This window comes from Mercenaria mercenaria, chromosome 13 (assembly GCF_021730395.1).
Source record: "Mercenaria mercenaria strain notata chromosome 13, MADL_Memer_1, whole genome shotgun sequence".
NCBI classification, from domain to species: Eukaryota; Metazoa; Mollusca; class Bivalvia; order Venerida; family Veneridae; genus Mercenaria; species Mercenaria mercenaria.
The window spans coordinates 6,542,676-6,570,551 of record NC_069373.1 but is presented as its reverse complement, the minus strand read 5'-3'; the positions used below and the strand labels follow the sequence as shown (position 1 = coordinate 6,570,551).

General features: G+C 35.9%; 2 protein-coding genes across 3 annotated transcripts in view; one reads left to right on the top strand and one right to left on the bottom strand.

The window, feature by feature from the left end:
* Positions 1 to 425: 425 nt before the first annotated feature.
* LOC123530011 (uncharacterized) lies at positions 426 to 21,786 on the bottom strand. 2 transcript variants are annotated; one of them, XM_045310691.2, is made up of 3 exons: positions 21,751 to 21,786; positions 8,537 to 10,508; positions 426 to 3,411 (listed from the first exon to the last, which is right to left on the bottom strand). In XM_045310691.2, the coding sequence occupies exons 2-3, from the start codon at positions 9,498 to 9,500 to the stop codon at positions 3,251 to 3,253; spliced, it is 1,125 nt and encodes a 374-aa protein (XP_045166626.2). In that variant the 5' UTR covers positions 9,501 to 10,508; positions 21,751 to 21,786; the 3' UTR covers positions 426 to 3,250. The 2 variants fall into 2 exon arrangements, with proteins under 2 accessions (XP_045166626.2, XP_045166627.2); XM_045310692.2 differs by having other exon boundaries at positions 8,537 to 10,505; positions 21,751 to 21,784.
* Positions 21,787 to 22,468: 682 nt separating this feature from the next.
* LOC123530012 (uncharacterized) overlaps positions 22,469 to 27,876 on the top strand; it is a 60,995-nt gene continuing 55,587 nt past the window's right edge. The window contains exon 1 of the mRNA XM_045310693.2: positions 22,469 to 22,657. Coding sequence (XP_045166628.1) covers positions 22,550 to 22,657 — 108 coding nt within the window. The 5' untranslated portion in view covers positions 22,469 to 22,549. The remainder of the gene's footprint in view (positions 22,658 to 27,876) is intronic.

Below are 27,876 nucleotides of genomic sequence, written 5' to 3'. Positions count from 1 at the left end.
GAAATTTAGTCACTGTAAAGACATTCAAAATTGAAAACTTTTCACTGGAGATTTTTCAAATTTTATCTTTTTTGGGGGAGATAATCGGTATTGAAGTTAACATTGATGCCTATGGGAAATATATAATTTCTTTGATTATGAGAATCTGAACTTGAGTTTCGAGAAAATGTTGCGGTAGAAAGCTGCTTTATATAGATTCTGGTACAAATATCAAAAAGAAATCAAAATTCCCGTAGGAAAAGGAAAACCACTTTTCGTTAGGGAAATCAAAAAACAAATTATCAGGGAGGTAATCTAAGGAAAATTTTTGAAAACTAGTCACTATTGATTTGTCAATATCACTATTTCTATGTTGACATTTAAAGCTAAAATTATCAAGTGTATGTAAGCTTGGTGAAATAGAGGCTATTACACATGTTTCCTTAATATATACAACTTGTTAGTTGTTGTAATTTTTTAAAATATTGAAAAACCTTGTTGTTTGGTGTTATGTTTTACTAAAACACTTGCAAACATGCACAAATAACAAGAGCTGTCCATAAGACAGCACGCTCCACTATTCGGTGATTTGACAGTAAAATGAATATATGTCTCAATAAAAGACCTCTAATTTTGAAAGGAAGATACACCAAGGGGCATAATTCTGTCAAGAACACAAATTAGAGTTATTGGGATTGTTACCACACATGCAGATAATGATGGTAAAGATATATTTTGAGTTTCAAGTCATTATCTTATATAGTACCAAAGTTATGTCTAGAAAACGAAGTTTGTCAAAAAATTTAAGTATGAAAGGGGCATAATTTGGTCAAAAATACAAATCAGAGTTATGGGGATCGTTACCACACATGCAGATGATGATGATAAAGATACGTTTTAAGTTTCAAGTCTTTATCTTATATTGCATTAAAGTAATATCCAGAAAGCAAAGATTACAAAAAAACTTTAAGTACAAAAGGGGCATAATTCTGTCAAAAATACAATTAGTTATGGGGTTTGTAACCACACATGCAGATGATGGTTATAAAGAATCATTTTTAATTTCAAGTCATTATCATTTAAAGTACCAAAGATATGTCTATAAACAAAGCTTTCGAAAAAATTTAACTTGAATAATTCCAAGTATAACAACTTTGTGACCTTGACCTTGGGTATAATGGGCCCAGCCCCTGCACATAATTTGTTTGTATGCTGAACAATGCTTATGCGAACTTTAACCAAGAAAGGTCACGCCAACGCCAGGGCGAGTAGAATAGCCCCCCTATTCTCTGAATAGTAGAGCTAAAAGTAAAACACGGCATTCATTAGATCACTTTCTATCAACTGTGAAAACCTTCACTATTCAGATATAATTTCTGTTGCTGATTTAATCGGTTTTCAGTTCATTCCTTTTATATACTGCCCAGGTATTTTTGTTTGCATATGTTTTGATGATGCTCGACAGATGCTGACTTTAATCAATTAGTCTTTCATTGTTTGTATTTGTAGGTATTGATTGAAACACAATAACTATTGTTATGTCTATAAACTATCAGAGGCATATAGCGTGTCACGGCTTGGCTGACTATGTACTGTTATGTACCGATGACTGATCCATGACCTTGTCCCGATTCGTCAGTGTTTTACGAGTTAAAACTCTTGTAGTAGCCTCCCTTGAGTGGATATTTTGCCCTGCGCAAATTTATCATTTTAAGCTTATGTCTCCGCGAATTATACACTTACAGTATGAGAAATGCACAGACAAGTATGGGCTCAAATTATTTTGTGAAATTTAATTTGGCACCTGGTGGTAAAATACATCACCAATAATACAAGCATATGATTGTCATGACAATATGTTGAAATTATATTTACTGACATTGTTTTATTCAAAAAGGGGTGATGTGAAATCATTTAATTTTGGGATATAAATTTGTAGATTTTGACCTTTGAATATAAAATGAAAGAGAATTTTACAGATTCACTGGGATTTAAATTTGTGGATTGAATCAAACATGAAACTAAGTCCCCCACAAATATTTATGATTTTACTGTATTGTAGAATTACTTTGAAAACTGAAGATTTTGTAGAATATTCATTACAAAAATACTCAAACAATAAACTACTGACACTGACTGTTGCACTTGACTTTAGGCAGATACCATAACAATATGTGACAAAACAAAACAACAGTTTTACAACTGGCAATTTAGATTAAAGTATCAATATATGCGATTTCAGCATTTTACTGTTGGAACGGAAAGTCATGTACTCGTATGAGCTGCATTATTGTTCTAAGAATGCTGATACATCATACAAGAATACGTGAACACACAGAAACTACAGACTGCCATTACTGGTCCACTACTTTACTGTCAACATTTGAAACTTTTATCCTTACCCTGCTAAATTTCTATAATGAACTTGTCCATCTTTCAATTTGGACAGTACCACTAAGTGTTAAAAGGGATGCTTATACAGAAGATACTGACTGAATGGCGAACAGTGCAGATCTACACTGGTTGCAAAGGCAGAATCAATCATCTCCAGCAAGATAAGGGTTAAATGGAATGATGTATCAACTATCTTTCAATTTGGACAGTACCACTGGCTGTTAAATAGGGATGCTTATAAAGAAGATACTGACTGAATGGCAAATAGTGTAGAGCTTGATCAGACTGCATGGATGTGCAAGTTAATCAAGATCTACACTGGTGGCAAAGGCAGAATTAATCATGTCCAGCATAATAAGGGTTACTACAAAATTAAAAGCATCAGGGAACTTTAAACTATTGCAGAGTAATCTTGGAAAAATCCTGTACCAGAATTGGTCTATGAAACAATAGTTAACTACAGACAATTCTTAACCCCACAAAAATGTTTCCAAAGCACTCCAAAAATGACTATTTGAACTTGAAATTGCCATTATTCCAAATAATGATAACTTAAACTATGGAAGTCTGCCTATAGAATTAGTACATAAATAACCAGCTTACGGGAGTAAAAGTTTCTATCAAGACGATATCAAGATAATAACAAATATTTCACAAATATTCAAGTATTTAGAATAGACAAAATTATTTGAATATCATTAGCAAATCCTATTCAGTTGGGACTTGATTATGGTGATGAGTGTCATGAGGATTTCCATACCTAGGTTCACAACAGGGTTACTTTTCCAGTGATGTCCAGATTATCAAGGTGGAGATTTTCTTACCCAAGTTCATGATCCAGCTATTACTGATCAAGGCTGCCATTTTAATAACTAGGTTATGAAGAGATAACTTTTCCAGCAATGTCAAGATGAACAAGTTTATCAGGGAGATTTTCATATTCTGGTTTCCATTCGGTTAACAATTTGTTCGTAACTTTTTTCACATTCTGATAATGAAGCCCGTCTTCTTGCCAATTTGTTGTAAGTCCAGCATGATCTGTAGAAAACAGAAATGTACAATCAGGTATTTTGTGAGGGTAAAAGCTTTGGCCAATTTCTTGAACATGCACGATGCCATCCTGGAGGCCCTGTAGAAAATTTTCATGTAAAGTAAGATATTTTCACAAGGCTAAAAGGTTTGCTATTTTTTAAGTTTGGATCTGATATATGTAGTAGAATAATCCCCAATATACTTATTTTTGAGAATATAGCAGTTTTACAGCAAACAAAAAGAAAAAATATATCCCTTGCATGAATTTCTGATTTTACAGTTACATATGTTCAAAAAGTAGTTATGTTACTGAAAAACTTTCAGTTTTGTTTTGAAAGTTTGATATGCTTCTTTCTCGTAATTCCGAGCCTTCTAACTGATCCGAGCCTTTGGAAAACTTGCACTTACAGCTATTTCAGCAAATCATATGACAGTTAAACAAGAATAGTTACTAAGAGGCAAATAATTTCATTTATATTAGTCAATATCAAGTTAACAGAAAATGTATGCTATTTTTTGGTGTAGGTTTTGGTGTAAGGGGGGGGGAATGCATGCTTGGGGTGGTGGGCATGACTGGGTGGAGGAGTGAGGTGGGGGAATGGTACAACTTTGTATGTTGATAAATATTCATGGAGTGGGGGGGAGGGGGAGGGTGTGTGACCAAGGCAAGGTTGTAACCAGGTGTGGGTACACAACTTCAGATGTTTATAATAAATGTTCATGGAAAAGAATGAAAGAAGTTTAATGACATTCTACCAATTGGTTGGTTTGTTATGTACAAATCTGTAGATTCTTAAACAATTAAAGGGCAATAACTCTAAGGAAAATTGACCAATTAAAAAAAAAAATGAAAGGCATCATCGAAGTATGTTGATTCATATTTATTTCAAGTTTCATGAAATTCTACCAGCTTGTTACTGAGAAATAGCTGCAGATGTGGATTTTTCATTAAATCAAGGGCAATAACTCTAAGGGAAATTGACCAATCAAAAGAAAACTTGACGGGCATCATCGCAGTATGTTGGTGCATGTTTATTTCAAGTTTTATGAAATTCTACATGATAGTTACTGAGAAATGGCTGCAGACGGACATTTTTGGGCATTTTTCATTAAATCAAGGGCAGTAACTCGTAGGAAAATTGACCAATCAAAAAAAAAAACTTGACGGGAATCATCGCAGTATGTTGGTTCATGTTTATTTCAGGTTTCATGAAATTCTACCGGCTAGTTACTGAGATATGGCTGCGGACGGACGCAGGGACGCACTGATGCTCGGATGGACAATTCCATTTCAATAACCCTCTCCCGATTTCATCAGCAGGGGATAAAAAGAAAATAGAATTACTCACATTAAAACAGAAATATACACAACAGAAAATTTTGGCACAACATTTGCTTTTCTAAAATCGCTGGGGTAATATTTAACCTTCTTATAGAAAACAGAAACCACTTATTGTAAAACTTTTTTGTCTACAAACACAATTATATCTGTTCTTAATTTTAAAAAAGAACCTTTTTGAGAGCTAGTACAAACGATCACAAATCTCGGTTCAATGAGAAAGTATCTGGCTGTTTCAGAGGGTGAGGGTCATCATGTAAAAGCCTGGATTATTCATTGACAACAATCCTTAGAATTTTTCTTCATGGGGATTGTTTAAGTTTAGATGTTGGAGTATCAAACTACACCAAAATCTCTTTTGAAACTTAAATCTGTTACTGACATGAACTGAAATACCAGTTAAGGGGCTTGGAATAATGAGAAAAGGGCATATATGTGTTAGAACACCATTTTTCAACAGTGTTTCAATTATTTTTTGTTTTTCTGATTTTGTTACATTTCACGTCACATTGTCACAATAATTATTATACCCTAGGTCATATTGCGACTTTCAATTTCGGGCTTTTGATGGTGGAGGAAAACCCCAGGTGCTCCTCTGTGCATTATTTCATCAGAAGCAGGCACCTGGGTAGAACCTCTGACCTTCAGAAAGCTAGCTGGATGGCTTGCTCATATGAAGAATTTCAATGCCCTGAGCAAGGCTCAAACCCAAATTGGAAAGGGGCAAGTGATTCTAAGACAGCGACCTCAACCACTCGGCCACAGGGAACTTCTATTTCAGTTAGAGATGCAATACAGGTCCATTAACATCATCAGTATTGTTCTGTAACTGATAACTTCTAATATGAATACATGTACAAAGGGAGGTAGAATTACATAAAACACTGTTTTCCATCAAATCTTAGAGAACACTGGCCTCATCTAAGGATCAACCTTGCAATCTCTCAATGTACAATCTTTCCATTCTACCTACTGAGCTACACATGGTTTTAATGAATACTTAAAGCACAAATGAGCCAAGAGTGATTTGGCATCAAAAAGGACAGTTAAACTTCAATTCATGAATTCACAAACTATAAAACTTCCTTATTTCAAGCAACTGTCTGAAGTTGGAACATTTTACATTATCTAACTCACTTCCTGCATCCTATTTGAGTACATGTATGCTGAAAATGCAAGCCTTGAGTCGGGGATGTGTCAGTCAATGGATGAGTGTTGGTTCAAGGTGGTGTAGGATGGGGAGGTGTACCATCAAGACACACACAGGTAAAAGAAACTGAAAGCATTATACTGTTTAGGGTGGAGTTGGTTGGTAATAAACCTCCAGATACACAACTTCACATGCTAAAAAATATTCTTGTGAAGTTTTATGACTCTAGGTCAGATAATTTTAGAGATGCCTGTGACACAAACTTTTAAGCCCTCAATGCATATTTCTAAGTACGTCAAGGGCAAAAACTCTGGTCTGACTGACTGAAATCTCAAAACAAGAGGGTCATGATGACCCTGGATCGCTCACCTGAGTAATATCAGCTACATGTTTCAAATGTCAAACTGATGCTAAAATATTAAGAAAGTAGGTCAGTAGGTCACATCCATGGTCAATGAAAGTCTGTTTTAAGATCTGTGTGCAAAACTGTATATGTCATCCAAATTTCAAGGCTGTATCTTAAAAAACAAACAAGAGGGTCGTGAAGGCCCTGTATCGCTCACCTGACCTATTGACCATTCTGACCAAGCTTCATTAAGATATGGTCATGAATGTGGCCTCTAGAGTGTTAACTAGCGTTTCTTTTGATTTGACCTGGAGACGTAGTTTCTGACCCTACCTGACCCAGATTTAAAGCTGACCTAAAGAGCATCAAAATTAACATTCTGACCAAGTTTCATTAAAATATGTTCAAAAATACAGCCTCTAGAGTGTTAACTAGCTTTTCCTTTGATTTGACCTGGTGACCTAATTTTTGACCCCAAATGACCCAGATTCTAACATTCTGACTAAGTTTCATGAAGATACAGTCATAAATGTGGCCTCTAGAGTGTTAACAAGCTTTTCCTTTGATCTGACCTGGTGACCTAGTTTTTGACCCCACCTGACCCAGATTTGAACTTGACCTAAAGACCATCAATATTAACATTCTGACTAAGTTTCATAAAGATATAGTCATAAATGTGGCCTCTAGAGTGTTAACAAGCTTTTCCTTTGATTTGACCGGGTGACCTAGTTTTTGACCCTACATGACCAGATTCGAACTTGACTTAAAGATCATCAAGGTTAACATTCTGACCAAGTTTCATGAAGATGCAGTCATAAATGTGACCTCTAGAGTGTTAACAAGCTTTTCCTTTCTCTTGACCTGGTGGCCTTAGCTTTTGATCCCAGATGACCCGATATCAAACTCGTCCAAGATTTTATTGAGGGTAACACTCCGACCAAGTTTCATTGGGCTAAAAATTGGGACCTCTAAGAGTGTTAACAGTCGAATTGTTGACGACGACGGACGGATGACTGATGACAGGGCGGTCACAAAAGCTCACCTGAGCACGAGCTAAAAAGTAGGTCAGTAGGTCAAAGTCAAGTGACCCCAAATTACTTAGGATCATCAGGTAATTATAATTCAAACAGTCTAGGAAATAAGATCAGAAAAAGTTTTGAAGTATTTTTCCCTGTATAACTCATATAACAAGTGACCCCCAGGGTGGGGCCTCTTTTCACCCCAGGGGCATAAGTTGAAGAATCTTGTTAGAGAACCACTAGGCAATGATACATACTAAGTATCAAATGCCTAGGCCTTGAACTTTCAGACATGAAGATTTTTCCTATATAAGTCTATGTAAAACTTGGGACCCTGGGGTGGGGCCTCTTTTCATCCAAGGGGCATAATCTGAATACTCTTGGTAGCGGACCACCAGGCAATGCTACATACCAAATATCAAAGACCTAGGTCTTGTGGTTTAAGACATGAAGATCTATGTAAAATTTGGGACCCCCAGGGTGGGGCCTCTTTTCACCCCTGGGGTATTATTTGAACAACCATGGTAGAAGACCACTAGATGATGTTATATACCAAATATCAAAGCCCTAGGCCCTGTGGTTTTCAACAAGAAGATTTTCAAAGTTTTCCCCATATAACTTGTGTCTTTGTAAACCATGTGATCCCCAGGGCGGGGCCATATTTGACCCTAGGGGAATAATTTGAACAATCTTGGTAGAGGACCTCTAGATGATTCTATGTGCCAAATATAAAAGCCCTATGACCTGTGGTTTTGGACAAGAATTTTTTTAAAAATTTTTCCTTTCGGTTGCCAGAGTTCTGTAAGGAATTCAATTCTTTGATTTTTTTTTTAAAGAAGACCATCCGAGGAACATCCCTGTGAAGTTTAATCAAAATTGGCCTGGTGGTTTAGGAGATGTTGTTTAAAGGAAAGTGTGGACAGACGACGGACAGATGGTGAGTGATCACAATAGCTCATGTTGTGCTCAGGTGAGCTAAAAAAAAACAAGGTGCAAAATTTCACACGCTGAATAATGTTCTTGTAAGGTTTCAAGACACTAGGTCAAACAGCACTAAAACCTAACAAATTCAATCTGGGTTTACAAGTAATTAAGGCTGGGTGGTTAAGGTTTCTTAGTTCAAATAATTGGCTCCTCATGGATGTGGGTTCAAGAACTGCTTTAATAATTAATTTCTGTTGTATAAAGAAACTATTATCAAATTGATTTTTTCTGCTTAAGTCTTGCAGCCTAGAAAAATAAACATGTTTCACATAGTATCAGAATGTCTCCCTTACCTTCAAAATTACTGTAAAGTGTATATTCATTATTCTTCCAAGCATAGTGTATATGCCATATTGACCACATACCCTGGGTTTTACCCTCCTTTTGGAAAGCCTTGTACCAGTCTGTAACAACATTATCCGGCACATACGGCTGATAATTTTTATCATTATGGGCAACGGGAAACCAGTCTAAAAACTTCATCCAGTTCTTGCGATTCGGTGAAAAACCCCAGGTACCAAGAACCGGGTACAGATAAACCAAGCTATCTTTCGGTCCCTGTAACCGTGAATTATCCTTATTGGAATGTTTAATCGATGAACCCTGCAATGCATAACCGTTCACATCTGGATATCCATCATATTTACGATGTACATTTTTTAAATATTTGTAAAAATGCGGGGACACTGTCAAATCATCTTCTAAAATAACAGCTATCTCAGAACTATTAATCTTTGGCTTCCACGTCGTGAGCCACTGTCCATAAAGACCAACATGACGTGGATGAGGTATGACACTATACTGGCCGTGGTAAAATATAAATCCACTTGCACTCTGAAATGTTAATGTATCTAGAGTCTGATCTTGAGACCTGTCAATCCAAACTTCAAGCTTCACTGAATCCGAGCCATATTCTGCTTCGTTTAATGACTTCAATAATCTCATGAGTGAATGAGCTCTATTATATACTATTACAATAATACGTAAGTCATACTCTCCATCTTGAGTATTATATGTTTTTGTAATCTTCATGCTGACATCACTGTTGCTCATATTTACTTTCGGCACTAACTGAATGTAATCATCTGTCCTTATTGCAGTGAAATTCACTTGTGTATTTTTCATGGGAACCATCTCCCAATTCAAATATACAACAAAACACAAACAAATTAGCAACACTGACCCAACTCTGAGGAAAAACGGTCCAAAATTCTTCATTTTCTTAAATAACCTCTGTCTGTAATTACAAAAGCTCATGGATTTCAAATAACAAGTGGCACTTTCAACCCAACCATCTGTCAATACTATAGAATAATTTCTTTTTATTTCATTTTCCCATTGGTAGCATGACACTGTTTATCCAGTATGCTGAATAATTCAAAACATTGATTTTCAAAAATATTCAATACTCAACATAGAACAAAGATCTAAAAAAACATGTCAGTGCAGATCCTGTTACCACAGTAATACTGTACGGCATGGTTGAGTAGAGTATAAATTGTAGATTATAGACTTCCTCATACAGGCAGTAAAACAATGCTATGAAATCAAGTTATATATCTGCACACTCTGAATTTCTATATCACAAAATCATTGTTACTGCTTGTCTTGAAGGATCAGAGCTTCCGTTGAAATTTAATTACTTTATGACTTTCAAGTGCCGCTGCACTGAGTGTCACCTGTGCCGAGTGTCACATGCACCGAGTGTTAACTGCACTGAGTGTCACCTGCACCGAGTGTCATCTGCGCCGAATGTCACCTGCGCCGAGTGTCACCTGTGCCGAGTGTCAATTGTAACTGCATACACTGAATTAAAATCACCTTGTCATACTGTAAACTTTTCTCTCTAGATCATGTAAAGCATGTTTACCAAATAAATAACTTAAGCAAGTTCAAGTGATGTATATCAAAGTATATTCATTATCAATTTTTGATTATCCACTACATCATCTCTTTCTTAAAAACTTTCATCCCACATAGATGTGATTCTGTATTCAGCTATTTCATGTTATCATTTTTCCTTTCTACTTTGTTGATTAATCCTTTCCATGCAGTTTTTTTCTATCACTTCAAGTTCATGTAGCATCTTTCATTTACATTTTGCTGATTACTTTTTTTCCATACAGCGTTCTTTTTATAAATATTGCTGATTTCTTTTTTTTCGTGCTTTCTAACATCTTTCCTCTTAGTTTACTGATTAAAATCTTCATACAATTGTCAATCCATTTCTATCAGGATTTAGGTTGGATAAGTTACCATCAGCTGCTGAAAAAAATTAAAAAATGCATAATACATCTATGTACAAAGTATACCAGTGTAATCATCCTTTGAAGATAATAAAAGTATTTTCTTTGGTTCAACCATTCATCTATTTATGGAGGTACATATATTGTTTATGAATGACAATCTCTTAGTCGGGTGATATACTGATTTTGTGCTGCCTGTCACCAAAGTTTGTCCAAACTATTTCTTTTTCACTACTTGTAGGATTTCAACCAAGTTTGGTAGAAATATTCAGTAACAAGGCTAAGTTTTGCATATATCATCTATGTTTTCCAGCTGAATGATTTCTGGCGCAGTTGTTATAGACCCTTGACTCTTATTATGCTGGACACGATTGATTCTGCCTTTGAGACCAGTGTAGATCTTGATCAGTCTGCACATCCGTGCAGTCTGATCATGATCTGCACTGTTCGCCATCCAGTCAGTATCTTTTTTTACCTCTTTTAACACTTAATGGTACTGTCCAAACTGAAAGATGGACAAGGTCATTATTGAAACTTGGTAGGGTAAGGGTTAAGCTTCAGCACTTCATTTCTTAACCAATCATATCTAAACAGAATGTCTATACCAATGAGATCCCTTCTAAGTTTGATAACTGGCCAGATCAGATTAGTAGGCTGAGAGTTATGTGCCCTTGAATTATCATAAAAATGCAATATTTCACTGTTTACAATCTAGCACCTTCATTTTCAAACAAATGCTTATTACATTTACCGGTACAAAGAATGTGTATACTTGTAAAAAACAAGTAGGATTACTGGTGAAATCAGACTACTGATTGTGGAGTTATGAACTCTAGATTTAGTAATAATTCCATGTAATATTTATATGCAGTGTAACTCTTGTATTTCTACATACATAATTATACAAGAGCTGAGTAAGTTACTGTTATATCCATCAAGCGCTCGATGACAAAAACTTCATTTAAAGGTTTTTCTGATTTCTAGCTTTGGTGAACCCTAAAAAGAGCCAGGCTAACAAATTTGAATAAAGTTTATAGAGGACCGTGCCAGGATGCTACTGATCAAGTATGATGCAATTTTGACCAGTAGATTCAGAGTAGATGTCATCTTAAGAAAATTGTGGACAGACTGATAACAGGCTGAGAGTGATCACAATAACTCTCCCACAGCACTTCATGTTCAGGTGAGCTAGTAACAAATCCAGAAATTATACATGTTTCAGTGTAATCATGAAGGCTAAACTGCCTTGGTAATTGAAACTTTGTTATGCTAATATATCAACTGAAGAAGCAGAATGAAGCATCTTTCACAAAAACAGAAATTAAATATTACAAATGTACACTTGTTTAACACTAACTTTGCAAGGAGATGCATGTCCTGCCCTAATATCTTATCCGAGAATTACATGGATATTTGAAGTATTTTTTCTTAAAAACTTGTTAATTTACACTCTATTTAGCTCTTATAACAAAACAATTACTAACATTATTTATGACTTTCATTAAAACAAGAATAAATTATTTCATACATGTATGTTACATGTATTTGCACAGGATTTTTGCCCAGCACTAACAGCAAATCAAGAATTGAGTACTTTCTATGCAGAGTTGTTAATTTCAACTTTGTTATGCCATTATAGTTTAAAGCCCTGCTCGTGCCCACACTTTAGCACGCAAAACCACAGGACTGTATTTTATATAGAATTTTATATTTTGTGTGCCATTATATTCCGAATCAACAGATAAAAACACAATGTCAACTTTAATTATCAAGAGATATTATTCTTATATTACTAGTGCAGAATGATTTACCCAACGAGCAAGGCAGTTCCACTACACATTTAAGAAATGTAAGTAAGATTGCCTGATTGTGCAAACTGCAAATTGGTTATCTAGGCTGCACAATTTACAAAATGTAGCGATAATTTCGTTATATGAGCCGAAGTGACTATTTGCACGGCAGGCATGCAAATAATTTCTCAGGGACGCGGCAGTCTTTGCCTGTTGTTCCTTATTGCCATACCATACACTCGTACTCGAGAATCATCAGATGTGTGGAGAATGGCAGAAAAGTACAGATTCCGCAATCTAATTTTTAGATAAATTGTTGTCTGGCTGTCAAGAATCTTGTTATTATATATATTGTTTAATTTGTTATTTCCAGTAATATGAAGTTTTTCTTTCGCACCTTCAAAAGGTAGTCAGGATCAATTTTAGTGAATTTGCTGGTGGTTGAATATAGTTTGTGTAAATTTATTTTGTAAAAGATGTGTACTTTGAATAAAGTGTATATTATGTAAATGTGTATTTTTATACACATTCCCGAAAATAGTTCTGCAGTGCAATTGAAAGTAGAATAGATATGGTGATAAACAACAGCTGTCACAGGAGACAGCCCACTCGACTATTTTGATGCTGGATAGTGAAACTGGGAACATCTGAGGAAGCTGGAGCTGTCACTGGAGTGTTTAATGACTCAAATGGTGAATGAAGATATATCACTTGTAATATTAAGTAATAAGAGAGATAAAGATCAAGTGTATCAAAACACTAAATAAGTATAATTCTAAGCAAAAAGGAGGCATAATTCATAAAATATTGGTGCAAGAGTTGTTGAAGTTGAAGAGTTCAAGTTTGAATCAAGTCCATTTAGTAATAACTGAGATACAATGTATAGTGAAAATGCATCAAAATTAACCTTATATTCTAAGTAAAAGGGGGCAAAATTCATTAAAAATTGGTGCCAGAGTTATGCATCTTGTGTCATATATATAATGAAGGTGATAAGGTGGAACAGCTATTTAAGTTTGAATCAAATCCATTTAGTAACTAGAAAATGCTTTTTAAAAAAGCGCATGTCTCCCCAAATGCAAAGTCCTATAGGCAAGAAGACAATAGGGGTCAGGAGCGAAAGTCAAAGAGACACTGATGGTTGGCTGCAATAAGGATCATCTACTTAGCATGTCCAGTCATCCCACTAAATTTCAACACTCTTGGCCTAGTGGTTCTCAAGTCACTGTTCAGGCTCCTGTGACCTTGACCTTTGATCAAGTGACCTCAAAATAAATAGGGGTCATCTACTCTGCATGTCCAATCATCCTATTAAGTTTCAACATTGTAGGTCAAGTGGTTCTCAAGTTATTTCCAAAAAATGATTTTACATGAACAGGCCACTGTGACCTTGACCTTTAATAGACTGACCCCAAAATCAATATGGAGTCATCTACTCTGCATGTTCAATCATCCTATGAAGTTTCAACATTCTGGGTCAAGTGGTTCTCAAGTTATTGATCGGAAATGGTTATCAATGTTCAGGCCTCTGTGACCTTGACCTTTAACGGAGTGACCCCAAAAACAATAGGGGTCATTTACTCTGCATGAACAATCATCCTATGAAGTTTCAACATTCTGGGTCGAGAGGTTCTCAAGTTATTGATTGGAAATGGTTTTCCATGTTCAGGCCCCTGTGGCCTTGACCTTTAACAGAGTGACCCTAATATTATTAGGGGTCATCTACTCTGCATGACCAATCATCCTATGAAGTTTCATCATTCTGGGTCAAGTGGTTCTCAAGTTACTGACCGGAAATGGTTTTCAATGTTCAGGCCCCTGTGACCTTGACCTTTCACAGAGTGACCCCAAAATCGTTAGGGGTCATCTACTCTGCATGACCAATCATCCTATAAAGTTTCAACATTCTGGGTCAGGTGGTTCTCAAGTTACTGACCGGAAATGGTTTTCAATGTTCAGGCCCCTGTGACCTTGACCTTTAATGGAGTGACCCCAAAATCGATAGGGGTCATTTACTCTGCATGACCAATCATCCTATGAAGTTTCAACATTCTGGGTCAAGTGGTTCTCTAGTTATTGATCGGAAATGGTTTTCAATGTTCAGGCCCCTGTGACCTTGACCTTTGACGGAGTGACCCAAAAATCAATAGGGGTCATCTACTCTTCATGACCAATCATCCTATGAAGTTTCAACATTCTGGGTCAAGTGGTTCTCTAGTTATTGATCGGAAATGGTTTTCAATGTTCAGGCCCCTGTGACCTTGACCTTTGACGGAGTGACCCCAAAATCGATAGGGGTCATCTACTCTTCATGACCAATCATCCTATGAAGTTTCAACATTCTGTGTCAAGTGGTTCTCTAGTTATTGATCGGAAATGGTTTTCAATGTTCAGGCCCCTGTGACCTTGACCTTTGACGGAGTGACCTCAAAAACAATAGGGGTCGTCTACTCCAGCAGCCCTACAACCCTATGAAGTTTGAAGGTTCTAGGTCAAATGGTTCTCCAGTTATTGCTTGGAAATGAAGTGTGACGTACGGACGGACAGGGCAAAAACAATATGTCTCCTGGGGGAGACATAATTACTGAGAAAGTGTGAAAGTGACCGGAAATTCTAAGTAAGAAGGGGAGATAATTCATTAAATATTGGTGCAAGAGTTATAGCTCTTGTGTCATATGATGTGAGTGATGATGTTGAACAACTTTTTTAAGTATGAATCAAATCCATTTAGTTATAACTGAGATAGATCATAGAATGAAAGTATACCAAAACTTTAACCTGAAATTTCAAGTAAAAAGGGGGCATAATTCATGAAAACTTGGTGGCAGATTTATGGACATCGTGTCATATGATGTGGATGGGGATGTGGAACAACTATGTTAAATTTGAATCAAATACATATAGTAATAACTGAGATAGAGTGAAAGTGCACCAAACTTTAACCTGAAATTCTAAGTAACAAAGGGCGGATAATTCATGAAATATTGATGTGAGAATTATGACTCTTATGCCAGATAATGTGGGTGATGATGAGGAATAACTATTTTAAGTTTAAAGCAAATCCATCAAGTAATTACAGAGATAAGGAGAGAAAAGAGAAAGTGTAAAAAAAACTTTAACCAAAGTGGGGATGCAGAAAGACGCCAATGCCAGGGTGAGTAGGATAGCTCTCCATATACTTTGTATCTATATAGTCAAGCTAATAAAAATACATAAATAAATAATTTAAACAAGAGTGCCAGACTGTCACAAGATACGCCCGTCATCAAACATGGCCTAATTTAAGGGCCATAATCCAGGAGTGCCTGGGGCGATTTGAATGGTTATCGAACCTGGCCAAGATATTATGCCCACAAACATTGTCAGCAAGTTTGGTGAAGATCGGATGAAAACTGTTCGACTTAGAGAGAGGAAAGGCTAAATTCGCAGTTTTTCGAGTAATTCAAGGGCCATAATCCAAGACTGCCCGGGGCAATTTGGGTGGTTATCGAACTTGGCTGAGATATTATGCCTACAAACATTGTCAGCAAGTTTGGTGAAGAACAGATGAAAACTGTTCGACTTAAGAGAGCGGACAAGGCTAAATTCACAGTTTTTCGAGTAATTCAAGGGCCATAATCCAAAAGTGCCTGTGGCGATATGGGCGGTTATCAAACTTTGCTGAGATATCATGCCCACAAACGTTGTCAGCAAGTTTGTTGAAGATCAGATGAAAACTGTTCGACTGCCTGCCTGCCATGGGTGTTTACATAATACGTTTCGCTCTTTCAGAGACGGGCATATAATAAATGAATAAATAACACATCTCAAATCTTATATTGTACAAGAGGCATTATATGTTACTTTCTTTTCGACACTGAATATTCATTTTAATATATAATTATTTTTAATGAATATAATTATACTTCCTCTGATACTCGGCCTCTTAATTCAAGTATGCTAATAAAAGCTCCTGGGTCCAGATTCTAGTAAGCTTGTAGAGTGACAAGCTACTGTGAGCTAGGGAAAAAATAATATTACCAAACTGATCAGTTTTTGCCACCTGTATTGTTCCCACCTGTATTGTTCCCACCTGTGTTGTTCAGGAGGTGTTAAATATAGCAACCTTAGGAAAGTGCCCAACACATTTTCAGGTGTTTTTTTTCCTTCTATAATAGGGGCCGTTAATAGGCCCCTTCTCCTCAGAAAATTTCTTTTAAATCATGCAATTTTCCCCCAAAACTGACTTTACATCAGGATTTTTATTCCCATTTGCCCAAATACCGAGCTATTTTTTCCCCAAATCACAGGCCTGGGCTCCTTCCCCTCCTGGTAAAAAAGACCCTGCATGATTTACATAATTCAAAATTCAAGGCCTTAAAATAAATCAAAGAATGAAAACTTATCTATTAAATATAGACTGCAAAATCCGTACTTTCAGCAGAAAAATCCTTTCCATAGGTCTCTCCATTGGTCCCTTATAATTGCTGTCTTGCGAATGTATTCAAAGGGACATGGCTGCCTTGCGAATAACCAAGTAGTGACACGGCTGTAGTGCCCGTAATATATCATTCACACGGCAGCCATGTATAGCCTTGGCTTATTTGAGCACAGCAGATATGGTATCAGACAGTGTCCAGACTTCCCCTCCCCCAAAACAGTTTGGGTTCCTCCCAAGACTTCCCCTCCCCCTCCCCTCAACATTCATTACAGTTCGTAAACATTGAAATCATACCAAATCTGCCTTGCTATGGTCCTGTATTTTCTTCTGAAATTTACAAATCTACAAAAAGACAGTTTACTAATGTATGTGCAGACATTGAAACAAGTCTCATAGTCATACACTTGCCTGACAGATCTGTTTCATTGCTTCTTTCGATCTTTTACCCTTTTCGTCTCAACTATTCGAATAATAGTCCCGAGCTATTCTACTCACCCTGGCGTTGTCTTGCCGCTTCAAAGAAAGCGGATGTCTTAAGGGGGAACTGTCGGGTAGGGAATTATGGTCCGTTATTCGTATCGGACCCTATCCACTGGCTAAAAGAATACACAATGTTATAACATACTTTAGGAAAGTTGTAAAACAAGAGGGCCATGAAGGCCCTGTATCGCTCACCTGACCTATTGACCTAAAGATCATCAAGATTGACATTCTGACCAACTTTCATTAAGATATGGTCATAAATGTGGCCTCTAGGGTGTTAACTAGCTTTTCCTTTGATTTGACCTGGTGACCTAGTTTTTGATTCCACATGACCCAGATTCGAACTTGACCTAAAGGTTATCAAGGTTAACATTCTGACCAAGTTTCATGAAGATATAGTCATAAATATGGCCTCAAAAGTGCTAACTAACTTTTCCTTTGATTTGACCCATTGACCTAGTTTTTGACCCCACAAGACCCAGATTCGAACTTGACCTAACGATCATCAAGATTAACATTCTGACCAAGTTTTATTAAGATATGGTCATAAATGTGACCTCTAGACTGTTAACTAGCTTTTCCTTTGATTTGACCTGGTGACCTAGTTTTTGACCCTACATGACCCAGATTCAAACTGGACCTAAAGATCATCAAGTTTAACTTTCTGACCAAGTTTCATGAAGATAAAGTCATAAATATGGCCTCTAAAGTGCTAACTAACTTTTCCTTTGATTTGACCCAGTGACCTAGTTTTTGATCCCACCTGACCCAGACTTGATCTTGACCTAAAGATCAACAAGATTAACATTCTGACCAAGTTTTATTAAGATATGGTCATAAATGTGACCTCTGGAGTGTTAACTAGCTTTTCCTTTTACTTGACCTGGTGACCTAGTTTTTGATCCTACATGACCCGGATTCAAACTGGACCTAAAGATCATCAAGATTAACATTCTAACCAAGTTTCATGAAGATACTGTCTTAAATGTGGCCTCTACAGTGTTAAGCTTTTCCTTTGATTTGACCTGGTGACCTAGTTTTTGACCCCAGATGACCCGATATCGAACTTATCCAAGATTTTATTGAGGGTAACATTCTGACCAAGTTTCATAAAGATTGGGCCAAAATTGTGACCTCTAGAGTGTTAACAGTCAAATTGATGATGCCGACGGACGCCGGACACAGGGCGATCATAAAAGCTCACCTTGAGCACTTTGTGCTCAGGTGAGCTAAAACTGAACGGACATTCAGTCCATCAATGCCTAATAATCTGCCAGACTGAAAAACAATTTATAAGCCAGACTGAAAAAAATGTCAGTACTTTTCTCCATCATATAGGTTTGTTTGTTGTTTTTTTCGGTTTAACGCCGTTTTCAACAGTATTTCAGTCATGTATCAGCGGGCAGTTAACCTTACCAGTGTTCCTGGATTCTGTACCAGTACAAACCTGTTCTCTGCAAGTAACTGCCAACTTCCCCACATGAATTATCAGAGATGGAGGATGAATGATTTCAGACACAATGTCTTTTAATAAATCGTCACGGAGAACATACGCCCCGCCCGAGGATCTGTAGACCAATGCTTCCCTACTGAGCTAAGCGGGCATATAAGAGCCAGCAGGGGTTCCCAGGGGTCTAGCTAGGTCCAAATTTTTGGGAGAAGTCACTTCTCCCTCAAGCTGATTTAGGGAGAAGTGGGGAGACTTTAGGGAGAAGTGGGAAGACTTTTTCTACTGCAATGATGTTGAGTGATTCGATAGGTGGCTGTAATTTTCTTGTTTCTTGATAAAAAACATTGATGTGACCATTCATTTTCTTAGTTAGATCATTTCCCATACAGTGGTTATCGTTTTGTTGCAAAATTCTGAAAAACGTCGTTTTCAAAATTCAAGCGGATGCTATAAATGTAACACGCCGAATTTTGGTTATATCTTGTACATGTATGAAGTGTTTATTATTAACACCGAGCAAAGAAGTAGAAGTGTATTTATTTTTTATAGCTCTTTGCACCGAGTCATTCACTGAAGAATGTCAGTATCTCACTCGAAATATAAAACTGAAAGTAAAATGTGTACAGTAATCTAGAAATACATATTCAAATAAATTCATCGATGGAATTCAATTTAACGTAGTTAATACATTACATGTCGTTCTTTTATCATAGATAACAAATAATTGTGTACCATATTCCAATTAATCGCATGGTTAATCAGCAGTTTCTTTAATAAAATATTGTTGTTGTTTTTTGCACTAGAACATGTTGACAATAAACGCGAAGTGTCAAAGACGTAAACGCGGCGCTGATTGGCTTAATACAATAGACTGGTGTATCGGATAATTTGATTCGCTTTCAAACTTCTCAGGATAATCTCGCAAGTACCTGAGGTAGGCGGAGCTTAAATTATGCTGCCGGCGTGTGTTTGTGTATTCGACACTCATTATGACACGGTGCAAATTGTCAACAGTCTGGGTAGCAGTAATTAGCAAGTGCGGAAATCAAAGAAAATCGGGCGACTTGCATTTCGCTTTGAGGTTAGATTTGAGCGAAGTTTGAAGTTCTAGAGCGCCTATTTCGCTCAAGTCGCCCAGTCGCGAGAGCCTTGGTTCCATTTGACCTGGGATCCCGGGTCCGGACCCGGAAGATTTTCAAAAGACGCTTAAATGACCCAGCATGATAATTGCCTGTGCATCACTCGGGACCCAGAGGCATTTTCCTTTGATAATCCTTCCTCTTATCATTCATTTCCTACAGTAAAACTATGTCCACAATAAACACGCGTATTCAAAATAAACACTCGCGGTCATGCCCTCCTGCCTTTGATCTTTTGCTAAATCCCGCCCTTTATCCTGTAGACATGCCTTGCCTATATTTTTATCAGCAAGTTACGTCATGGCGAGTGTACATAGGTAATGAGAATCAATGAAGTGTTAAGATTAATTGATAAAGCATATTGAAAGTGTACTGTCAAAAAGGCGCCAATTATTAAATCATCTGTATTAAAGCGACCAGCTGATTACCGAGCATGTGAAAAGTGCCCTGCAAGATTTCTTCATGCAAACTTTAAATTAGACCATTGTTTAGTAATTTCAACAAGAAAATCCCCAAATTTTAATGAATTTGGAAAGCAAAAATAAGTTTAGAATGTCCGTTCACGATTCTAATTACACCCGATGACATAAGCAATTTTTCCAAAATTCACTAAAAAAAACAGACTTTCTGTTTCAATTCAATTTTTAATGAAAAGTAGCATCATTATTTGAGGAACTATCTCTGGTTTACCTTAGTGGACCAAGTTAACTGAGCAAAAACAACATTTCAGACGACATTCCGAAAGTGTACCAGTATCCGGATAGTACGTTTTGGATACATTTTTACAGAGTGTTTTAGCACTTTTCTGCTAAAAAATACAAATATTGAAGAAAAACCTCATTAAATTAATATGAATTTTGATAAATCTTAATTTACAATATGAGATTATATGACCTGAAACAGACAAGTGCTGTTATTATGCTGTAACATGTTCTTGGTTTTATTGTTTTATTAGCTATTTATTACGAAGTATTACTATATAAGAAAATATAGTCAATTGTATCAACATGTTGGGACAGGATTCTTGTATTTTGGAAAAGGACCCTTCAAAATTTGGACTCAAGGGTCCTGGGACTCTTGGGTTTTCAGGTCTAGTGGAACCCCTGGCCAGGTGTGATTTTTAGTTCATTTCTCATTAAATGTTCAGTCAACCCTCTTATTTTTTTACATATTTTTCTTTTCACTACAATTGTCGGGCATTAATTTACATTTCTGTCCCGGTTCTGTCCCGACATATTATGTTCTTGATGTTTCGGTTCTCTAACGATAAATGCAGGTCAGTCAGTCCACATCCAGATTAAGAAACAGCGGACCGCGTCAAAATTTTCCGGTCATGTCCGTCAGACCAAAGAGTTATAAAAATAAATAGATAGGCAACTTGAAAAAAATATAGAGCAAATCTCGCCAACATCCCGCAGCTGCAAACGAGATCTCGTTACCGGAAGTACTCCTCGCGCCATTTTGTATGCAAAAGAATGACACTGTCAATTTATTAATTATCACCGTATAACCACGCTTTTTTTATAGTAAAAAAAGGGGTATTTTGTGCTTAAGTCTATTTCATATTAAACAAATGTTGTTTTAGAAGCTAACATGTATTTTATATGTAGTTTTAAGGTACAAATTGCAACTCCATGCTCGCTTCACTAAGATAACGTCAGATCACACCCAGTTGCTATTCTGTGTATTTTATACTTCTTTGGTCAGACCGACTTTCTGGAAGTCTGTATAAGGAATGGGTGAAATATAAGGACGCATACATTTGGCCTACTTGTGACTAAACCTGCTACATAATTTTTCATTTGGAAGATTTGTAACCATTTTTTTGTCCGAAATTGTATACACTAGGGAAGAGGTTGAAACGTCGGTTTATACTATTTTATCCACTTTTAAATTATTTAAAATGGTTGATTTTAAAAGTTTACTAGATATTTATCAAAGCATTACCCAAATTTAACATTAAATTGAATGTTTTTTACCTTTTTTCCCTGTGAAGTTCACATAATTGACTTGGGAGGCAGTAAACAGTTTTGAGCTGTTAGTGTCGAATGGCGGGGTGAAATTTACAATAGAGGCAATTTACGAATGAAGTGCATATTTGAACTCTAAAATAATAATAATTGCTAGAATTGAAGTTTCAGCGGCTAGAATTGAGTTTCACTTATTTAAGAAATCAGTTGAGTAGCCTTGATCTTGATAGTATGACGTAATGACTTGCAGGAGCGTTACATGCTTCCTCTGAGCTAGCTGAAAGTGGGTGTCATTTTAGCAGGTGCCTCAGGAAAAGTGGAATAGTGAAAAAACGGTACGGAGGGCCCATATATTTCAGCTTATTTTCAGATTTTACAGTGTTACGAGTACGGAACAGTGTAGCAATTGTGGCTATCATTTTCAGGGAATTTTCTGCAGCGATTGAAAATTGGCAAATTAGCTTTTTTCGTCATCAGTTTCCGCACGGGAGAGCACAAAATTCAGTCTTGTAAACAGAAACTGATATTAGAGATGTATTGCAGATGTTTGTAACGATAGACATACAGTGATGTTAATGTTGCAATATCTTTATTTCAGGTGTGTGGTTACAGACTTTTGTGTGAGGTTTTGAAAGTTAGGTTGGCGACTCTAGGCCGAGAAGCTCAGAAAACTGTTTACTGCCTCCTTGTGCATTCCGGTGCATTAGAATCACTCTATGTAAAAATCACTCTCCTGTTGTCACATGACAAAAGAACAAAATAGGAAGTAAATTCACTTTAACATAAAACATGTAAAAATGTAGAAAATATGGAAGAGGCAGGCAACGGGCAATACGATTCTGGCGAATCTGGAGACTATTCAAGATTTGGTATACCAGATGCCCCTAAAACTACCGTGACAACGCCGTTTGGAAAGGTATCATGATAAATAAGTTTTAAAAGTTTACAACATAATACAAGTTTACAAAATATTAAAATAGAATTTAGTAAAAAGTAAAACTATACTATTCAGATCACAGAAGTCACCAATTAGCCACATACTGTAGCTAATTACAAATTCACACCTCGGCCAGCAATTATAAGTATTCCTTCTTTCCCTATACAGTCGTTCTTTGGAATAGCCTACCCAGTACTACCATCTTAATACCTCACCTAGAGGGGTTTAAGTGTAGCCTTAGCCCATCTGTCATTTCAAACCGCCCCTGAGTACCGGAGACAGTTGTTTTTACCAGCTCGTAACCTATAAATACAAATGTACCTTCACCTTGTATTATAATTAACATCACCACACTTTTATTTCATTCTCACTATTTTTACTTTGAAGTTTTCTTTCAATGATTTTAACTACTTTTATTCTTGCACTTGACATGCAACTGCTACTAAGTCTTTACCCAAAAGGGGCTTAAGGAGTATGAAAAGATAGATAGATAGATAAATATAGCTATAAAACAGATGTAATAATTCTGAAAGGATACCAGAATCTGTTGGTAATGTTACGCGCATATACATTGATCATTTCTTACAGATCGTATTGATATTTTTTAATGTTTTGTAGTACAAGAGTAATTTTCGCCAGAACGTGAACGAAAGTTTGTTGCTGCGCAAGATGTGTCCTGCGCTAATAGAAAATCTGGAAATTACTCTGATAATATGAATAACTGCCATAAACCATGCTAACTTTTACTTTGTTTAACAATTACAGACTGATATTGCAAATCTAGATTTTAAAAATGTGTCATAAATTTATTTCAGTATCAATAAATTCATGGGAGTCGGTCACCAGGTTTCAATATCTGCAGTATGATACAATATGCAATAAAGCTCAAACATGCGTGAAGGTGTGATTTCCTTCAGATAGCCACATCGTCCTCTCTATTTTTTTTATAACTAAAGTAATTTTATTTCATTCGATCACACACAGTCATTTTATACCGGATATAGAACATAAAGGAGACTTACATAAAAGACTGAATTGCCACACACTTACCACAATTCATTATATTGAAAAAGCGCAATTCTTTTTTACCAACGTGAGCGTATCTCTTGACATGGCCAAGATTAAAAACAAAACAAAAATAAGTAGAATTAAAAGACGATTCTTACAGATCTTTTATACTTATATCATTTTTGAATGTTTTATAGTGAGACAGGTAGAATAACTAATAAGTTTCGTCAAAATGTGAAAGAAATTTTACATTGTGTAGGTGCGCAAGATGTGTGTCCTGCGTTAATAGAACTCTGAAAATTACTCCAATAACTTGAATATCTTTTATAAACCATTTTAACTTTTACTTCATTTTTCGATTACAATCTAAAAATGTAGCTTTTGAAAATCTGAATATAATGTTCATCCGTAGCCTGCGCGGGATGTTGTTCCTGCACTAATAGCAAATTATGAACTGACGCCGATATTTCAAACATATTTCAATTCTAAAAGATACTATTTATGTAACTTCATAAAAATGTTTTGGGAGTAGAATAAAAAATAGAAAGAAGCGTGATTTCCGTCATAACGAGAACGAAATATTACATGTGTTATCTGCACAAGATGTGTTTGCCCTGCGCTAATAAAAAATCTGGAAATAATCCTGATAACTTGGATATATTTCATAAACCATGCTAACTTTATCATTGTTTTGTGATTACAGGCTGAAATTGTAGCTTTTGCCAAATGAATATTTTGTTACATCTGTATCCTGCGCGGGATATCGCCCTGCGCTAATAAAAAATCTGGAAATAATCCTGATAACTTGGATATCTTTCATAAACCATGCTAAATTTAATTTTGTTTTATGGTTACAGACTAAAGTTGTAGCTTTTGCAAAGACAAATGTAATTTTAATTCTGTAACACGCGCGGTTATGACAGAAATCACTCTTTTTCTATTCATTTTTTTACAGTATTCATTTGAAAGTTACATAAATAGTATGTTTTATGAATGAAATATATTTGAAATACAGTGTAATTTCAAACTTTGCTATTAGCGCAGGACCGACCTCCCACACAAGTTACAGGTGTAATATTATAGATCCATTTAGAAAAAATTATAGTTTAAGTTTGTAATCGTAAATCAAAGTAAAAGTTAATATGATTTATAAAAGATATTCAAGTTATCAGAGTAATTTCCAGATTTATTATTAGCGCAGACACACATCTTGCGCAGATAAAAATGTAATATTTCGTTCTCGTTATGACAGAAATCACTCTTTTTCTATTCATTTTTTACAGTAAGTATTTGAAAGTTACATAAATAGTTGTTTTATGAATGAAATATATTTGAAATACAGTGTAATTTCAGACTTTGTTATTAGCGCAGGACCGACCTCCCACGCAAGTTACAGGTGTAACATTATAAATCCATTTAGATTTGTAAAAAACTATAGTTTTATTCTGTAATCGTAAATCAAAGTAAAAGTTAATATGATTTATAAAAGATATTCAAGTTATCAGAGTAATTTCCAGATTTATTATTAGCGCAGACACACATCTTGCGCAGATAAAAAATGTAATACTTCGTTCTCGTTTTGACAGAAATCACTCTTTTTCTAATCATTTTTTACAGTATTCATTTGAAAGTTACCTAAATAGTATGTTTTATGAATGAAATATATTTGAAATACAGTGTAATTTCAAACTTTGCTATTAGCGCAGAACCGACCTCCCACGCAAGTTACAGGTGTAACATTATAGATCCATTAAGAATTGTAAAAAAAACTATAGTTTTAGTCTGTAATAAAAGTTAATATGATTTATAAAAGATATTCAGGTTATCAGAGTAATTTCCAGATTTATTATTAGCGCAGACACACATCTTGCGCGGATAAAAAATGTAATATTTTGTTCTCGTTATGACAGAAATCACTCTTTTTCTAATCATTCTTTTACAGTATTCATTTAAAAGTTACATAAATAGTATGTTTTATGAATGAAATATATTTGAAATACAGTGTAATTTCAAACTTTGCTATTAGCGCAGGACCGACCTCCCACGCAAGTTACAGGTACGTGTAACATTATAGATCCATTTAGATTTGTAAAAAAACTAGTTTTAGTCTGTAATCGTAAATCTAAGTAAAGTTAATATGATTTATAAAAGATATTTAAATTATCAGAGTAATTTCCAGATTTTCATTTAGCGCAGGGCACCGAACACATATCTTGTGCAGCTACAAAATATAAAATTTCGTTTACGTTTTGATGAAAATTAGGCCTACTCTTTATTCAATCGATTTTATACTATAAAATAATAATATAGATAAGATCTGTAAAAATTTTCTTTTAATTCTGTGACTTTTTTATTTCATCTTTTATCTAAGACATGTTGAGAGATATGCTCCCGTTGGTAAAAAGAATATTATTGTGAAATTTCTAGATATTTCAATATAATAAAAACGATATTTTGCTAAGTGTGTGCTCGGGTGAAGTAGAAAATTATAAAAATAGCCTAAAACAGACCAGAGGATGACGTGTGCAAGCTGGAGGAAATCACACCTTCACGCATGTTTGGGTTTTATTGCATCGTGTATAAGATCGGAGGTATTGAAACCTGGTGACCGACTGCCGTGAATTTACTGATGTAGAAACAAATTTATGACACATAATTTAAGTACCAAGATATTCAGCATTTGACATCTATACTTATTAATAAATTGACCAACTGCATGATTTATCAAACACGAAATGCAAATTTCTGATATATAATGTTACATTTGTTATTTGCGCTGCGCATTTGGTAAATCGCGCAGATTAAATTTATCCTGCGCAACGATTGGTAAATCGTTGCGCATATAACCAACTTACAAAAATTTGTTATATGCGCTGCGCGTTTGGTAAATAGCGCAGATTGGTTATTTGCGCTCAACAGTAATACCTGAAAGGGTAGTTAACAAGTAATCAAAGATAGATTAATTTTTTTTTCTGTTTGCATGAGGGTCCTGCCAGTTAGTATCCCTATCCCAAGGACAGGTGCATCGATAGTGTTTGTCTTTTTAGAATATAAGGTATATCACAGTGAAAAGACTTGTAGTTACCTATCGGTGGAACACTGCAGGGGACTATTGGAATGCCCTCCCTCTTTTACATCTGTAAATTTGGATCCTGTGATAACTCAAAAAGTATTCAAGACATGTTCATAAAATTTGGCATGTGAATAGAGGGCAATATGTACAGTTTAATCATGGGGAACATTTCTGTGAAGTAATAAAGAAATCCTTCAATGCAATTAAAAGTTATGGAGCAGAAAGCTTTATATTTGACCTTCAATGGTTACTTTGACCTCTGATTGATAGGCATGAGTCATGCAAGTAACACAAGCAACACCACCTGGTTATGGGGAACATGTGTGTGAGTGTGTATAAAAATGCTTCAATGCATTTAAAAGCTATTAAAGGAACACAAACTATTTTTACTTTAATTTCAAGTGACATTGACCTTTGACCACCAAGCATGGGTCATGTATGCAACATATTGTCAGGTCATGAGGAACATTAAAAGTTTGCTTGTAGTTGTAAGAAAATCCTTCTATGCATATAAGAGTTATGCTGTGGAAACAAACATTTACTTGACCTGAAACAGTGACCTTGACCTTTAACTGACAAACAGATCCTGTGTTGTCACATTGTCTCATCATGTGGAAGAGTCCCCTACTGTTGGCATCATGGGGAACATTTGTGTACAGTACTAAGGTAATCAATCAATGCATGTAAAACTTATGGAGCGGAAACTATTTTACTTGACCTTCAGTAGTGACCTTGACCTTTGACCGACAACCATGGGTCATGTTTAACCAGGAAATGCCAGGAAGTAAAAAATAACATTTTGAGATCCAGGAAATCCCAGGATATCCTGGGAAGCCAAGATGGAAAAAACAGTCCTGAGGTCAGGATATCCTGGGATTTCCTGGAAGGTAGAGTCCCAGAACCAGGATATCCCAAGACAGTAGAAAGTGTCCTGGAGCCAGGATATCCTGGGATTTCCTGGCAAGTAGGAGTCCCAGGACCAGGACATCCAAGGTTATCCTGGATGCAGGACTTTACCTTATTAGAAATGATTGATTCTTGTATCTCATTTGGAAAGAATTTAATTTTTGTAGCTAGCTTCAAATTACTATTACACTGAAATGAGATTCTAAAGACA

Excerpts from the sequence above, each read along its gene's own strand:
- LOC123530011 (XM_045310691.2), bottom strand. The coding sequence starts at position 9,500 with ATGAGCTTTTGTAATTACAGACAGAGGTTATTTAAGAAAATGAAGAAT. Across the intron at positions 3,412-8,536 it reads ACTTTACAGTAATTTTGAAG|ATCATGCTGGACTTACAACA; the intron begins GTAAGGGAGACA and ends TGTTTTCTACAG.